The sequence below is a fragment of the Cygnus olor genome, chromosome 9, assembly GCF_009769625.2.
Source record: "Cygnus olor isolate bCygOlo1 chromosome 9, bCygOlo1.pri.v2, whole genome shotgun sequence".
NCBI lineage: Eukaryota > Metazoa > Chordata > Aves > Anseriformes > Anatidae > Cygnus > Cygnus olor.
In genome coordinates this window covers 3,211,095-3,228,929 of record NC_049177.1, presented here as the reverse complement: position 1 = coordinate 3,228,929, position 17,835 = coordinate 3,211,095, and the positions used below count along the sequence as shown (strand labels likewise).

Below are 17,835 nucleotides of genomic sequence, written 5' to 3'. Positions count from 1 at the left end.
AGTTATATTCATAAATAACAAAATGGAATACAACTTAGGCATTCCTTTAGAAAGCTTAAACTTACTATTTCGAGTTCATCAAAAGTGGAACTGGCAGCATTAAAATGCACATTCTTTCTTTTGAGCCCCCAGGCCATGACCACGGTGACGGTGTAAACTTCTGCACAGCACTCCAGTAGGACAATTTGTCATCCCTTACACTGGCATGTGCTAAAGAGTTGATTGCCTTTGCACATCTAAATGCTTGGCTTTCCTATTACAAGAGAGTTCCTAAGAGACTGAGAACACTGTGTCTGTTGCTGAATCTTTTCTGGTTTAGACAATAAGTATGGTAATGAGAATAGGGCAAATCTTTCAGGCATATGATAAGCAAGAACCCAAAGGGAAAGTTAGCTGAAAATTGCTGATCAAATTAATGCATTTCTAAATCTGGAATAACAAAAGTATTTAATGTACAGATGAAATATACACTTCTTTGCTGCTCCACTGGACACTTTCATGACCTTTCCTTTGTAATGATGCAATCACTTTCTGTCTGTCATGTATTTGCTAGAGCCAAAGATGGCAATAACAATAACATCAATCGTGCTTTGTAACACAGGAGATTTGTACTGCAATACTGCTACAGTCCCAGTGGTGTGCCAGTAAATATCTGTGCTCATTAGCGTACAAAGGCCAGACGAGGAGGACAATACCTGCTCTAAGAGTGCTTGCAGTCCTTTCTTGCCAAGGATCTCAGTGTGCGTTATGAACAGGGAATCAAGGACAACCCGTTCCAGAGGAAGTAAATACCACTTCCATTTTATACAGGAACACAACTCATCAAATGGCAAAGCCATTAAGGGAATGCAGATCTCAGGTACCCAGCCCCATGCTTTAGTTACTATGCAATTCAATGACACTCTACTTTTTCCTTTTCATCTTTAGAATGATAATCTTGCAGTACTGTTATTTTTCCTCAGAGTGAATTAAATTAGATATAATAAAACTTTCTGGCTTAGCAAATCTAATTCGGTTTCGGGGAACAATTTACTTTTCAGTAGACTGATCTTCAGATGGGGCTAAGTATTTATATTTGACATAACTAAATTCAGCACTTCAATTCAGTTTGACATTTCAGTATAGCTCAAAAAAGTTCTCATCTTTTCTTTTTTTTAAATTATAACCTTTCTGTTATCACACACATTTCTCTACATATCTCTATCTTCTACTGCTTAAATTTCCACATTCTATAAGATTTTTTAGATACAAAATTATGACATTTTGAATTTGCTTTTTGTTCAGAATAAAAAATAATGGAAAGATGATTATGCTTTTAAAAAATAATAAAAACCCCTCCAACAGTGTAACCCATTTCAAGGTCCAGAGGATAATGCAAAATCCCAACAGTATCTATTAGTAAATAATTATATATTTCATATGAATGACAGCTATGCTAACATCTTTAAAATTCTTATGTGAAATGCTTTCACTGCTTTAGTGGGTATTAAAACCCCACCTCACTCAAAGCCAATTTACATTAAATGCAGTACTATAAGAAGAATATACAGTGCCTGTGCTAGCATTGAGTATTTTATTATCTACATTGAAAATTAAAATATCAATCCTAGTCACACCTAATGAATGTGTTGACTCTGCACCAGAAAGTGCATTTTTAAAATGAGCCCAAAAGGTGTGGTTGTGCTGGTACGAGTCACGGCGGGTGGCAGGGGTGGGTGCCCTGGGAGGCAGCGCTCGGGGGGCTGCTGGCTCTGCTGGGAACGAAGCTGCTGGTGGCCACGTGAAGCGTGCCAGTGGTGTGTGCACGGCTGCTGTAGGGCTGAGAGGTAAAAATCACGCTGCTGCTGCTTTCAGAGGTGATTTGTGCTTGTGAAGGAATAAACTCGTCTCCAGCTATTGTAAACAGTGGCTGCCTTAAACTAGTTTAAGGATTAACTAGCAAAATGATTGTTTATTAGAAAACAACCGGTGCTTTTGTGGGATCAGTGAAGTTAAACCTCTCAATCTGTTCTGCACAGTTAACCTGCTGATTCAACAGAAAAATCATTTTTCTGCAAGAAACTGTATTTATTTTTGTCATCTGAATTTTCACAGATCCAGGATGTAGAAAATGGCATAGAGAAACAGTTCTTGCTAATTTACGACTTGCAGGAGGCAACTAGGTCCCTACATCAGTTGTCCTCCCATGAGCTAAAATGGTTCCAGCAAACTAACCTAAATGCTTTACTGAGGAACTCCCTGAATAGCCAGGAGACTCTGCCTTTGAGCACTTACCACATACTGCTGCCAGCAGCTACGTGTCAGGCATAGGCACCAAGCCAGGATGATGGAAATGAACTGGTAAAGGAAGATGCAAGCTCAAAATTCATTATCGGGCCATACCTTTAAAATGTGACTTCCTCAGATTTGAGAATGTTTTGGAATGAGCATACATATTTTAAATAGAATATCATGACATAGCTTGTCTTAGTTTCTGTAAAGTAACCAAACTCTTTTTCTTCTTTATATATGTATTTAAATCCCCTTTTTTCCTACCCCTCTAAACTTTCAGTTAAACAGGTCAAACACACCTTTAGTTCTGTTTTATCTAATCTTCTTCTCAAGACCACATGTTCAAACCACCTGGAGTTTGACTGAGTGAGATGGGTCAAATGACTAAAGTCTCAAAGGCTTTTTGACAATAGCAAAGAGTGACTTCAGAAATGATTTTGATGTATTATTTTGTCAAATTAAATAACTGCATGTATGACACATCCAAGTCTCTGACAAAACCACAGCTGAGCAAGAAGTCCACTGACAGGATAAATGCTGTTAATTCACAGGTTGCAGTAATAAAGTAGGCATTTCTGGGATGGGAATAAGAAAAGCTACAAAATAGGGACAGGCGTTGAAATGCGTTCATTTCATGGTGCATTCCTTTCTGTAAGAGCTAAATTCTGTCTCTGAATTGTCCATAGAGTTTTGATCTGAGTTTGTTTTGGAAAGTCCTGATGTATCTACATTCATTGTACATGTTATTAGGACAGAAATTGTTACCTGTTGCACTTGCTCATTGCTGCAATCGTCTCTGTTTGCATCTAAATTCACAAAGCAAACCTGAAATAAGAAAGAAAACAGTAGCTTACAGAGTCACGCTAGAATAGTAGCAACTCTTTTTAAGTCAATTTATGTTCCTTTTCTACCCTTGTAGCTGAATATGTGCAGTGTTTTCCCAGTGCAAGAAAAGTTAGCAAAGAGAACAGCAGAGCTCTAAAAAAAAGTACAAGAAAGGGACAGAAGGAGGATTCATGGCTTCATCTGCTCTGACAATTATTTCATCTGATGAATGGGCAAATGTTGCCAATAAATTGTAATACAGAGGTTATAGGAAAAGATACAGGAAATATTGAAAATGCATTTGATCATGTGTCAGAAATTATTCATGTCTTGCTTTTCCAATGAATTCCTCTTTTCAGCCACTTGCTACTAAATCTTTGGAAGTGCAAGTACTGGTATCTGTACAAATTGTGAGTTTCTTCTAGAGTTTTCTCCATGTCAGAGAAATACTGTAGTATTTTTTCCTAACAAGAAGTTCACAAGCCAGTTTGCAAGCAGAAGTTTTCAGGTACTACAGCAGGTAGCAGAGAACAGCTTAATATTTGTTATGTTTGTGTGATTCACTGTTAGATACTATTTTTAACTATGAGGTCTTTTACCCCTTCTCTAGTCACCATCAGTTTCAGCAACCATTTAGTGGCAGTGAGACTGGCTTAAGCAGCAACTTCAGGTCTGAAAACCATTTCATTTCTAAAGATGTCTTTTTTTTTTTTTCTTTTTTCTTTTTTTACGTGACTGGAAGGCCATTTTCTCCTCTACCTTTCTCTTTGACTTAAAAGCAAGGACTCTAAAGCCAGGATGACCATCTTGTTCCTGGCTGTTGCAGATCTCTCTCTCACTGGAAGTTTTGGAGAGTATTTTTCAGTTTAAACCAAAGTCTGGCACAGATTCAGGGTTGAGCTAATGCCAAAACTGTATTCCAAACAAATTGCAGTTCCAGACTTTACATTCTCTGAGTTGAGATTTTTTTTTCAGTAAGCTGTAAATATTTCTTTCCCTAACTCAACATAAAATTCCCCTAGAAAAGTAAAATGCTCTGAATTATGTCCTTTACCAATATTCTTGTGTTAGGCATCCAAGCTCATCTTGTGTGCCTGCTTTTAACCCAAGACAACTTTGATTTCAGCTTATATATGCACATACCATATGTACAGATTATGACCATCTGCAGCAACAGCCAGCACAGCAGATGGAAAGATCCAGCCAGACCATTTTGGTCCAGTATGAACCAAAAAAAACCCCCAACCTCAGTAAGAAAGCTTTAGCCCTTTAGAATGGTTTAATGGCTTAATGCATCTTTATATGAACTTAAAAACATATTTTCCAACACTTCTACAATTTAAAGAAAATATATTTCTCTGCCTGAGAATGTCAACAATCAGCATGTGCCACAGTCATCTGTGTTTAGTGGCTGGCTGAGTTTTAAGAAATAGTTATTAAAATGTTGAAATTATGGAGTATTAAAAATACCCTATAGCAATACAGCGTGGTAGTTGCATAATGTCCCGAACACATTACAGTTTATCACATGGACAAAAATCTCTCTTACTTTTCACTGGGATTTTACATGCAGTCATTTTGCATACAGGCAATAGGTGCTTATTACAAAGCATGAGGAAACTACGCTGTTGCACACACACTTTGGTGTTCACAGAAGTGATACCTGAGTCCACAGGTGCATGGCAGTGTCTGTGCTCAAAGACACGTTCATTTGGCAGCTGGGGTAGGAGTACTGGAAGGCATATGGCTGGTTTCTAGTCCTCTCAAGCAGGCTCACTACTGTACCGAAGGCAGGGCTCTTGCTTAGGACCTTTGTTTTCAAGCCCTCAGAAATGTAAGGTCTAATTTTGCACTGGATTAAGTGTAAAGGCTTTATGAAAAAGCTACGTTGGAGCAGTTTTTTCTGTGTACAGGCATTTGCTACCTAGCCATTGGTAGGATGGTGTGCTATATATACACTGGTACTTCCAACAGGGACACTGACTGCCATCCTAAAAGCGTGCCTGTTCCAAGCAGCCAAATAAATCATCATTTCTGTTTCATGTGCTGTGGATAGCATGTAACTCACTAACGCCCCGGGAGAAGAAATAACAATATATGCAGGACTATCTGTTAAAGTCATATCCTGTTTCCTTCATCTACATTTTATTTTCAGACCTCAGTGAAATGATTATGTAACACCTGCAGCAGCACTGAATCCAGTTTCCAAATACACTTGTCAATTCCATTGACATTGATTTATTACACTGCCTCGTCACTGTAGTCTCTTAGTGCTTTCCTGTTCTGTGCATTTTACAGTTTTAATTGTAGGCAATTTTTACACAAAAATAGTTTCAGACCAGTGAAAGGCACTGAAGAACTGGTTTACTTTTTCGTATCCTTTTGCTGTTTGCTTTGAGATTAACTCTGCTTTGAGTAGGTAGTGGGGCTAGATGAACACCTCGTCATAAATGAACTCTTCAGCTCCATCCTAGCAGGCTCTGCACCACTGCTACAGTCTAGAAAATTCACTGTGAGGATATTAGTTCTTGGAGATGCTTCATTGGGGGTGCTTGAAGAGAACACCACCAGTCTGAAGAATCTCTGTCAGTAGGTGGAGTATGACCATATAAAGACAGTATCAAAATGCTGAAATGGTGATGAGAAAATTCAGGTGGCACAAACCACTTCATTCAGGCCACTCTGTTGCTGTATATATAACACCTGATTGCCATCAGCTTTGGACTAGCTCATCCAGGGTCACTAGCAGGTTGGATTTGGTGCCATACACCCCAGCATAGGCTCAACTTCTACGTATGTGCATGGATTTGTGGTGGAACTGTGCAGAACTCACTGTGTTCTGTGCTGTGCTGGTTGCTATATCCATGTAAATGCTGTCCAGAAACTAAGCTTACAGGGACTTCATGTTCCAGGTCTGTGCTGCTCTGCTTCTTCCATCCTCTCTCCTGTCTTCTCTCATAGGACCAAGTCTATTTAGATGCGCAAAGTTCCAATTCAGACAGCCCAGGAGGGAGTTAGAGGAAATAACCGGTTTGGGACTGCACTTCAATGTGCCTATAAGACCGTAAGACTCATGTTTAGCTTCCTACTAACAGAAGTGAAAAAGATAATTAGCCCCAGGAGAGATTATAGGAGAAAAAAATTCTGAGCAGGCAGTTCCTGGGTGCAAAGTAAAATATGGTTTAAATGCCAAAGCCTGAGGACATGTGGGATAAAAAAGCGTGTCCTAGGAAGGCTGAGTAACTGCTGAGACAGAGGCTGGTAGCAGTTCTGTATACAAAACCAGCCTGAGAGCTGAGGAGAATGCAGTCCTCAAGGGCAAAGAGCTTGAGCAGTGACTGTATCTCCATAGCAAGGAAGGCAAGTTCAAATTGTGTTCCTTGCACCTTAAGCTTTCCCTGGTGACACTCAGTAGTGATTTCATTCTTTTTCCAAGTTAGCAACTTGGAGTCCAATGGTGGGAGGAGGAAAAGGGCTGCATGGCAGGGCAGTTGGCCGCCTCTCCTCCTGTCCCTGTCTGCGTAAGGTGGGTATGATGCTCTCACAATACAGCTTTTAAATTAGTATTTACCTGACTCTGCTAGTGCCCTTGCTCCTTGTGCCCTATGTGAGAAACATTCATCTCACGTTAATGCAGTGATGTTTTTCCGATTTTTTAAAACATTATCCTTTGAGACCTTGAAGGCCTGGAGTTTATGACCACCTTGTTTCCCATCTCTATGATGGGCAGGTGTTGTCTGTTCTCAGGATGTGGATTGTTTCTTATATGCTAACATCCTACTGGAACACTTTTATCCCTTTTTTTTTTTTAAATTTGCAATTATGGAGGTACTGGTTGTGAAATCTTACAGCAACTATGATTGCTTTGACAGTTGTCTTTAAGAATTTAATGGAGTGTCTGACCTCATTCATTTCTGCTCTCAGCAGTAACTCTGCAATGTGATGGCAGTTTTGGAATACTGAGCTCTCTTCTTGTCTTAATTTCATTGGTACAAAAGTAGGAAAGCAATACAGTGGCTCTAAACTTATAACAAATATAAACAATATGCTCTAAACTATTAGAGCCAAGTCAGAGTCTCCTAGTTTCTAGAAAGACAGTTTAAACCACCATAATTTCCCCACAGCACAGTAACCAAATATAGTGACTCCAAGTCCTCACTCACCAGAATGGTGTCTGTTTTGTACAACGTACAGCTGCACGTCGGGCTCCCTTAGGAGCTGAAGTCAGCAAAAGCTCAAGATAAAAATATTGTTTTACTTCATGCATCTGAATCAAAGCAAGCTGGAACCCACAGGAAAGAGAAGTGGCAGTGTGCCATATTTTGTCCAGAAATGTTCAGTAATCTTTTTTTTCTTTGAAAGTGACCAGCGACATTTACACATTTTTGACTTATATTAGGATGGCATAAAATGCCTTTTCCAGTAGGTTCTGGCAATGCAATGATAGAATTTCTTTCTTTTTTTTTTTAAGATCATTTGTTCTGATGGTTATCAAAATGCTGATCTGCAAGACTCCCTAAAAGAGCTTGCACTTTATTTTCACTTGAATTATTTATGCTAATGTAAAGTTTAAATAAAAACACTGGGACCCCTTGTGATCTGTAAGGGCCCCTAATTATTGATCTGACTGTTCTTCTTTAAACTTGCAGCTTTTTGAATCTTATAATTCCAATAGAGTTTCAACTGACATTTAATATTTTTTTCTTACAAGGTCAAACAAAATATCTGCAAAATGATGATTCCTTAATAAATGTTCTAAAATGTCACGAGATTACCCTTTCATTAATACTTATAATTTTGGGGATCCTATGAGTTTTTTCACATCTAGGCTTGGTACAAAGAAGTCTTCTTTTTTTACTTGAAAGAAGTCTGCTTGTATAAGTTTTTGGGAAGCATGTGGCTTTGGTCATTTTAAAACAGTCATTTACTAAGAAAAAACATTCTATAACTGATGCTTGAGCTGTGTATGGATAATGAAAAGCTTCTAGCAGGGTTGCACTGTGACTCAGTGAGACCTGAGAGAGTAGAAGTCTCCCTACACTGCAGCTTCAGAAATCAGAGGTCTTGGACTAACTCCGAGTTTAATGGGAGTCTTGTTACTGACGACACAGTGACCTTCCCAGCAAATATGCATGTGTTGAGTGCAGAATTTCACAGGAATGACCCTGTGTCCATCAAGGCCAAAAGCAACATCCAACCTAATATTTCTATTCTGTGTTTGTCTCCCATGAACATTAAAAGTTTTATGTTTCTACGTCACCATTTTAATTTGCAGATTGGGGTCAAAAATAGTCCTTGCTGCAGAAGGAATAAAAAGTATTATGGCTCATGTAAGACCGCCGAGTTAATGTACATTTCCATAAAACCTTACATTCACATTAGTCTTCTTAAATTATGTTTTTGCTAGGCCTTATGCTTGCTTATTTTCTTTCTTTCTATATGCATTTAAATGTCATGTACAATCTTAGAGAACTAAATAATGTAAGCGTGACAGTTAACAAAGTTGAGAACTCTGATTTTAAGGCTAGCCTGAATAAAACAGTGATACATCTAAACCAATAAACCCTAATTGATACCATAATTTAGCTTCATTTTAGTTAATCTTGTCTTTTTCCATTTCCTATGTGTTAAGGTTGTTGACATGGAAAAATTATGGTTCCATTAGACCATGGCAGGGGATGTTATTTTCAATGAGGATTTGTTCCTGAGCGAAATAATGAGTATAGATCTGAGATCAGTTTGTGGGTGGCACAGAAGCAAGTCCTGCTCCTTCTCCTCCTTCTGCTTCCTTTGATCTCCTCCTCAGCAGGGCAGGCCAGTGACTGTTACCCAAATCTCAGTACAGCCTCGAACAGTATATCAGTTACAGGACCGCTTCAGGAAGCCAAAGACTAAACTTCATAAAACTGTACTTCCAAATTTTAGACACTTCTAGGGAAAAGATTGCATAGAAATTGTTGAAACTTTCAGTTGTCAAAATGCCATGAAGTTTTAACTGTTGTAGCTAACTATAGGGCAGGCTCTGTTAAATAAATGCACTAAAGAATATAAATTATTTAATGGTTTGGAAAAATAATCTCTTTAACAATGAAAGCAAAGTGAAAGAGACTCCCTGCAGCCTTGAATTTCCGATTCTTTTGCAGTCTTTGCTCAGGCCATCTTGGTAAGCCAAGAAATATAACTGCCCATAGTCTACAAAGCCAAACAGATGCATTCTTTAATCTTATAAGTAACTGAAGTGGGGAATTACTACAATCTTGGATATATGGAGAACATTGATGGTGCATGAAATGAATGTTCATATTTCTGGGACAGTTGAATATTTGTCTACTATTTCTTAACACATCTAGATAGTCTCATTTGGTAAACTGTTGCTCTAAAGTACTATGAAAATCAATTATTTTTCCTGAAGACATTTGCATGTCATGTAGAATCAAGAAAGGTAATTAAAAAGAATAAGTGCATAAATCAATTCTTCTTATCTGTCCATGTCAGTTCTATGGTACAAAAAAGAGCGGGCATTTTCAGTGCTTGTGAGAGACAGCGAAGTAAATGCTGTGAAGCCTAATATAAAAATGCAAATGTTTTTGCTAAACAGAGATATCAAGTGAAAATATTCTACAGCAGTGTCTATAGGGGAATGATTAGTTGCAAGTTCCAGCTGTTCCAAGTCTCTGGGGTGTATGATTAGCAGGTAGTACCAAAGCATAAGTATATCCATCAGCTGGATGGAAGGAGTAAATTGTGTTAAAAACTAGATGTAAGCTGTTAGATCAGAAGTTAAAATAGCAATATCTGGAAAAGCATATATTTAACTGAGTGAGCTAGCTCTTATATTCAGTAATGTTTATCATATCACGATGATACCTAATATGATATATTTTTTCCCTTTTGTAGTACAATGTTAATGTGCATAATGGTTTAGCCTGTATTTTTCATATTTGTACTGTCATTTGCACTGTGGGGAAGTTCTGCTACAGATTAGTGTCCCCTGAGCATAGATGCCTTTCCTCTGGGCTGTGACAGAGGGGAAGGACTAGAGGAGTGGTACTTTGCAGGGCTGCAGTCAAATTCAGCAGCACCAAGGTTGTCACAGCTTCTGAAACAAGTCTCCTGATAAATATCAGCTCAAAGCCTTCTGCAGAAAGGATTTCAGGACTAGGTCCTGTGTATCAGAAATTGTGTCTAGATGAAAAACAATCCACTTTGCTACTTAGTGTGATCCTTCTGTAGCACAGGCACACCATACTGTAACTTCTCTCTGCTTTTGAGAAAATGAAGTGTGAACTAATTAAGGAAGGAAACATGGACATTTGCTGGTGGACTTTTACTGAACTCAACTATATGATAAATATATGTCAATATACATATTAGGAATAAAAATCAAGTTTATAAGATCTGATTAGGACAACGCCCTAAACTCTTTCCTCTCCTCAAGTCCATCCTTGCTCCAGTGCTCTTCTTGCTTCCTGGGTCATGAGATTAATTTTTTAGCCAATACTCATATTTTTCTCCCCTATGACAATCAGCACTTCATCTTATCCTTAACAGCACTGGCATTCAGCCCACAAAAGACCAGCTACAGCTGACCAGTGTTACAAGAAGCAGAAATTTGTTTTATAATGGAAACAGTTTGGTGAAAGTGTTCTTAGATGTTACCAATAAGGTGTGTGGAACTAACATAGTCACTCTAGATATCTCTAGGTGAAGTTGAAGTACAAATAATAATAATAAAAAAGTCTTATTCTGTAAATGAACCAATTGATTCTTTAGAGACTTTCTCACAGAAAACAAACTCTTACCAACACAGCTAGAGGTTTCCACTGCAATTCAGAAGATAACATATCCTGTTCTAGGCACTGAGTTGACAACACATGGCATGGTCACTAAATTCAGCAATTCACAGTCTCTAAATAGAGCCTTAAATCAATAACTTACAGGAGTTCAGTTACACAAGGGCTACTGAAGATAAGGCACAAATTACTAGGAAAAACAGAACATGAAAGCAAAAAACCAGAAACACTAGTGTCAGAATCGAGGATTAGTCCAGAGTCAGCAGAAATGCCCTCTGCTTTGTGGGTCCGCTCTTAACGGTGTGTTTCAAACCAAGGGCCAATTGCCCAGCTTCTCTAGCTCAGTGTTTTGCTATGGCCTTTGTTCCTGCTGTGGCTCACCAATCTCTATTTTCATCATTTCTGACTGAAGTTCTATAATAAAGATAACGTACAGTTTGCCAACAGCTTCTGTCATGTCAAAGTAGGCCTGTAAGGCCCGACCTCTGTTTCCGCTGAAGGAGACTTGCACAGCATCTGTCTGCTCACACACACTTTATAAATTCCAGGGCAGCTCTGCCCCAGCAGTTAGACAGGTTATAAACTGAGTTCTGAAGCAGCAAGATTGCTAGAAAAAGTAGTAGTTGCTGTGTTAGTAGATGTGTTGCTGTGCTTACAAAATGGTGCAGAAACCAGCTGAATTTCTGATGGGATACATGCGTGCTGGAATTCAAAAGGCTCGCTTACCTATGTAGTAACATTTCAAGGTTAACTTTTTAGCATCTTGAGATGTAAGCTCTGATGGGCACTTTCCCTTCAAAAGAACATTTGTGAAGGTGTGGCCTTGTCTGGATTCTGTGCTGTGCAGGAAGGTGCAGGCTTCACACACAGCCGGTGCGCTTACAGTCTCCCAGCGCCACTTGTACTCATGAGGCCTGTACAAACTTCTATCTCTGGGACTCCTGAACTCTATTATGTAATTAAACAGACATCAGCCAACAACTTCAAAAGCTACTGCAAGTTGTCACCTGGGCTTACCTAGACTGTGTGTCCTCATAAGCTATGTCATGACTGGAAATCAAGATCTAATCTCTAGCACGCAGAATGGTAGCTCTGTGTGGCATACTGGATCCTACAAACTGTGGAGGAGTCGCAAGAACAACGCTGGTGGGGCAGAAGCACCAGTTCTTCCCACTGTCAGCACTGCTGGTGACACAGTCTGTCTCCTGATCAAGGCTACCCACCCTCCTGCCTTCTTCCTTCTTCTCACCCACCTCCCACATACCATCAGGGCTTAAAGTTTGACTTGGAAAAAGCTGAAGCCCAATGCTTAATTTCTGCTGATGGTGTCTGTTGCTGTGGGAGATTGTTTGACATGGCTCTGTGTAGACACTGGTCCCCTCTGTTTTTCTATTTAGGGCTCTCAGAGACATCAGGGGAGGCTCTGTTGCCAAATGTGTCCCTGAAAGGAGTGGGCCCGCAGGTCTGTCTGCTTTTGCATAAGTGCAGGTTTACTTTGGTGCTGCCCTCTCTTGCCCTCTGCCTATTTTTAGAGGACTGTTTTGTGTAAGCATCCATAAAAATTATCTAAGATATCACCATCTCTGATCCCACAAATTTTTTTGAAAATGAAATCATGAATCACCATGCCTGCCATGCTTGGAGAATGTCTTGTTCAGTCACATTAAAAAGATCCATCAAGTCAGTTAATTTGACATCTTAAATACATGCTCTCAAAACCCTAAACGCCACTGCATAATTAGAAAGAAAGGCTTGACTGAACTTCGAGATTTCCTTTTTTTTCCCCCTTCTCCTTTATTCATTTGCTCCCCCCTCAACTTGGATTTGCTCTTTCATTGCTCTCTGTTGAGCCTGAAATTATTACTGTTGGTAAACAGGCAAACAGAAACTGCAATTAAGCTTCTTTACTGTCACTGTAATCCTAGGTATCCTCTTTATTCTTAAAAAAAAAAAAATTAATCAAACTAACTCTAATTCAACTACTTTGTCAAAATATTTTTATGCACACAAATCCGCAGCTACTTTGGGACAATGTTTTGCCTAATTACATGTAGTTTTTGACAGATATAGGTCTTGACACAGTTGAAGTATGATTTATTGATTTCCAGAATCTAGTATGAAATAGCAAAGATAAATCATTTCCTCTCACGGAGTTCTTTAAACACCTTTCAGGGGAGGGGGGGAAAAAAGGGGGGATGTGGGAAAGGGGATCTGGAAGAAGTTATCTTTCCCAAATACACTGTTTAAGAAGCAAGATGGGAAATTCTCTTAACTATTTATAATGTATAAAGTGATTTTAACTGGAAAGCCTCATTTTGGTGAATTTGACATTGATTCTTTCTAAATGCTTGGAAAAGTTACTTAGAAAAGCATGATTCTACCCACGTTTGTATAGCATCAGTTGAAGAGACCATAAAAGGTCTCAGCTAAACATATTCTGCTGGAATCTGGAGGAGAGGGCCACCATATCAGAACTGTCAATACCATCCCCAGCCCCTGTGTGTCAGGCCAAGTAGCTGCTCTTCTGCACTCACCTATTCGCACAAGCTGTGTATTTTCCAAGCTAGACCACACATCTGCTGAAATTGTGGATGTTTTTCTACTAAGTTAAATAGCAGGAGACAGAAATAAAGATCTTTCTGCCTATGAGTCAGTTAGATTCTTAGCTTTACCATTCCCATTTTTAAGCTCTGAAGCTCAAAAAACCTGAGATGTTCATTCTACATATATATAAGAATTGCATTTATATAACTGTCAGGAGAAAAAATATATGAAAAAGACTGGGGTATTTTAGAACAAGCTCCTTAAACAAAGCAAGAGTTTCGTAGCTTCCAATTTATCTTATCTGAAATGACAAGGCTGAAAATTAAAAGGATGTTTCTGTTCTAAACTTTCTTCTAGTGCTAAACAAGCTTCTACCAGAAAAATGACTGCTTTACGTGTAAGCTTCTTAAACCTGTAGCTCCTATGTGAACAGGACTGTGAGGCTCCCTGCCATGCTTTCTGTGGCTAATCCCCTAATCCCCTAATTTGGTCTCATCCCCTAATTTGGGCTCTCATTGCAGTGTGACAGACAGAGGTCTGCAAGATCCTACAGTGATGATTAAAGTCAGGGCTTTTGTAGCTCCCAGTTTATCTGTGGAAGAGCAAAGAGATGAGAAATCCTGACATCTAGTCAAGGATTGGATTGGATCCTTCTGGAAAAGGAGCAAGGAAACCTCTCAGCCTGAGCTAGTTTGCTGCAACACTGCCAGGAGCAGAAATTTAGGTAATTTCAGAAGCACTGTGTGGTGTGGTTCCTGATTGTTTTCTGACTTATGCTGATACTTCAAGAAAGGAAATCTCTCTACAAAACAGAACCCCCATCTCTGTTTCTCATAGCTGGTGGTAAGTTGTTCTTAATTATGCTAGGAAAAAGAAGTCATATGTTAATACTATGATGATATAATGGATGCTGTACGGACAGCTGTAGTTGATCACTCAGTTCAAAGGACATGTGAACATGCACTTTGTATGTACAAGGTTCTGAATTCTGGAGAAGAAAACAGTCATGGCAACTAGGTGTAGCAACTAGGTGTAACTTCCATTGAAGATAAGCTTTAAGTTCTGTATGCTAAGAGCTGAGGACCAATACAACAAGGGGCACAAAGGCATTGAGAAGGAATTCCAACCCTAGTATGTTCTCATGTTCCCTCTCACTCTGTCATTGGGTATGCGTGCTTATCTGTGTTATAAACAACTGCTCATTTTACTTTAAAGGAGTTTGCTGTGGCCAGCAGCAGGCTGAGCTGGCAAGGAAGCAGTTAGCATAGCTGACTGGGGGCAGATGGGCTTGCACTCACCCAGGTTTGCTCACTAATTTCTCAGCTGTTTTAAGACATAACTGTGCAGTCACATGCTCCCTAATGAAGAGGAAATGAGAATTATTTTAAGTAGGAGTGTGTGCGTGGCTTTCTTGTGCATACAATTTCATAATGTTTAGCATGTGATCTTCATTCAGCCTCTATATTGTGCTTCTTTAAAATATCTCTAAGCAGAGCAGTGAGATTTGTGACACCCACATTATAATGCATGTACAGGAAAAGGCATTGTCCTATAGTTTCTGGGAGAAGGAGATCCCAACTGTTAACAAACTGCCAACTGAAATTTGCTGAGTGTCAGCTAGTATTCTATAGTGTTGCCCCACCTTTTTTTTTTTCTGTCATCACTGTTATTTGGCTTCCTATCGCTCCACCTCTGAGCAGCTTTGGGAAGCAGGCTGTTTTTTGTTTCCTACCTTGCTATTGAATTGGTGTGCTGTCATGGGATGGAAGAAGGCAATTAGTTAATTCCCAAGTGTTTCCCTTTCCTGAGCAAAGAGAGAAATACCTACTGAAGAAGGATGTGTTACAAGGGTTCACATCTCCTTTCTGTAGAGATCTGAGCTATTTTGCAAGAAATCAAGAAACTAAAAATTACCAGTTGTTGCTTTTTTGTGGCAAGTATTTGCTTTAAGATTACATTTTTCCCCTCATTAAATATTGGTTTCCCTCCATTGGCTTTCATTTCTTCTTTTTGGAGGCACTAACGGTTATAACTAATGAGTACAGCTCAACCTTTTGGTAGATAGGAGACTGGAAATGGTATAAGGGATGTAGTTCTCCTCCACACACAGTAGAATTTGATCCTTAATACTTAAATGGTTAAAGAGGATCTTGAGTTGAATGTCTTATATGAGATGTTTGGAATAGTATGATAGTGACTCGGGGAAAAAAAAAAAAAAGCATCCTCTGGAAGACAGAGCTAATTATCCATTAACATTTGGATGCAATGCTTGTCTCACGTTAATTTCCATGCTTGCCAAAATGATTCTGGCAGAGGAACCAGCTGTAAAATGTAGAAATTAAAAAAATATTAGTTTGGAAGTACTAGATACGCCACACAGTTGGAAGCAGAGGCAGTGGTATAATACAGGTGGGAGGATTTACAAGTGGTAACCCCAGAATACAAAGAAGCTCAGGTACACCTTCTGCACTGTAACCTCAATAACTCAAAAGGCTTTATGACAAGGATCCCTCAGCTATACAGCGGTACCTTCCTGACCTCACAGAAGTGAGATCAGAGTACTGCAAATCAGCAAAAAATAGGACAATGGCACTCTCTGCTCATAGTTTGTCCAGAAGTTCCTTTTATCATACAATCCTTTACATGAATAGAAGATGACAGTTTCCCACTTTAGCTGTAAGTGGAAAAAGTCTTTTTCCCCCTTCTTCCTTTCTATCTTCATTAGGATGGCCAAAAAATCACATTACTCTCTTCATATTCTAAAATCCAAGGGCCTCTCTCTGGCCAACGTATATATGCTACAGAAACAACCATCTTATTTCTCTGCCATACTTAGAAAACTGAATTGCTGTGACTTTGAGATAGACTTTTAGGATGTGCATGAAGGAAGAGATGTTAGTGGCTTTTTTAGCTAAAATAAAAATAATAGATTGAACTGTATACCTTTTAATGCCAGGTAAGTATTACATGATTAGTTCAGTTTGTCTTCTGTCAGAGATCTTGTAACTCTTGTAGAGATGCAGGACACCTGTAACCATGCGTGTTCATTTCTACTTTTGCTCCTTAAAATGCAAAACCTGTAAGTGTTCCTAGTGATGGCATCCCTCCATGGACACTTCTGTGGAGTTTAATGGGTCAGAACCCCTATACCTGAAACAGGCAGTGTGTGCAGATACGGATTTGGGTTCAGAAAGACTGCGTTGACTTGAAAGGCTAAACAACTAAAGCAATTTAGTGTCAGTTAAGTGGGGCTATTCCATGCCTACTGTATTGTGCCTAGCATCAACCAACAGCTCAAAGGCAGGAACAAAGTAGCAGAAGTCTTTGAGAACATGGCAAAAAGGTAAGGTAAGCATTTTAAAAATCTCTCTCTGCCTTTGCTGTAAGGGGAGGAGCAAAATGGGATTGGGAAACAGCACTGTGGAAATGAAAGTGCCTGAGCACATCTTGTCTTGATTTGCTTTAATCCCCTACATCCTTCACTACCTTGTACATAGGGTTCAAGAGGCTCACTTATGTAAAAATCTGCCCCATGAGCTGCACAACTGCTATCTGATGTGCAGATATGGTTTCCAACTTCTCTTCTTGCAAGCCCTAATATATTCTTTCCAAAAGGAGACAACCCAGTATATACTGTCTTTTGTGAGTCACTCAAGTTCACATGAATTAGGTCCTGATGTGACCTGACGGGACCTGAAATTTAGTCCCAATTGCTCTTTACAAGGTGCATATCTCAAGCGACTTGGTCGATTGATGAGTCTTGATATTTTAGAGACTATCCCTATTTTAACGGCTGGACTGAAGTAATGAATCATCCACAGCCATCTCCTCGTAATTTATTGCCTCAAAACCAGCTGTGAATATTTTCTTCCCGTTAAGAGTTATTCCTTTGGGTTTGATGTAATTAATTGTCACTTATGACTTAAAGAAAATATGCCAATAAATATTTATGCCACATGCCCCATCTGTTTTCTCTAGTGCCCTGTACACTCAACGTTTAACAGATTTCTGCATGCCTCATGCTGCAGTTTATGTTAGAGGGAGCCTGTGGTTATGATAGCAGCAGGCAGTTATAGATGTCCACTCTGGAGACAGCACAAAAATCCCATTTCTTGAGACATCAGACCATGGAGGCACTGAGAATAGGACAATTTTTGACATGCTGATGGGGATACAGTGCTAGTGCACTACACTACTGCACTTGATCCTCCCAGTTTTGGGCAACCCTACTTACAGCTTTGTCAGAGTGAGGCTAAGCGTCCAATGCTCTTAAATACAGGTAGGAAACCACTGCTGTATGAGAGTATCACAGAGGGACAGGAGAGAAGATGGCAGATCCAGGCAGAAGATTTATGAGCATTCAAGTCTAAAGTTACAGAGGAAAGAGAGGAAAGGCTGTTGT

General features: G+C 39.3%; 1 protein-coding gene across 1 annotated transcript in view; it reads right to left on the bottom strand.

Annotated features, from left to right (window-relative positions):
- The window catches only part of LOC121074523 (SPHK1 interactor, AKAP domain containing), a gene marked incomplete at its 5' end in the record, with an annotated part of 54,992 nt that overhangs the window by 20,422 nt on the left and 16,735 nt on the right, over window positions 1-17,835 (bottom strand). Inside the window, one exon of the mRNA XM_040566686.1 lies at window positions 3,037-3,096. Coding sequence (XP_040422620.1) covers window positions 3,037-3,096 — 60 coding nt within the window. The remainder of the gene's footprint in view (window positions 1-3,036; window positions 3,097-17,835) is intronic.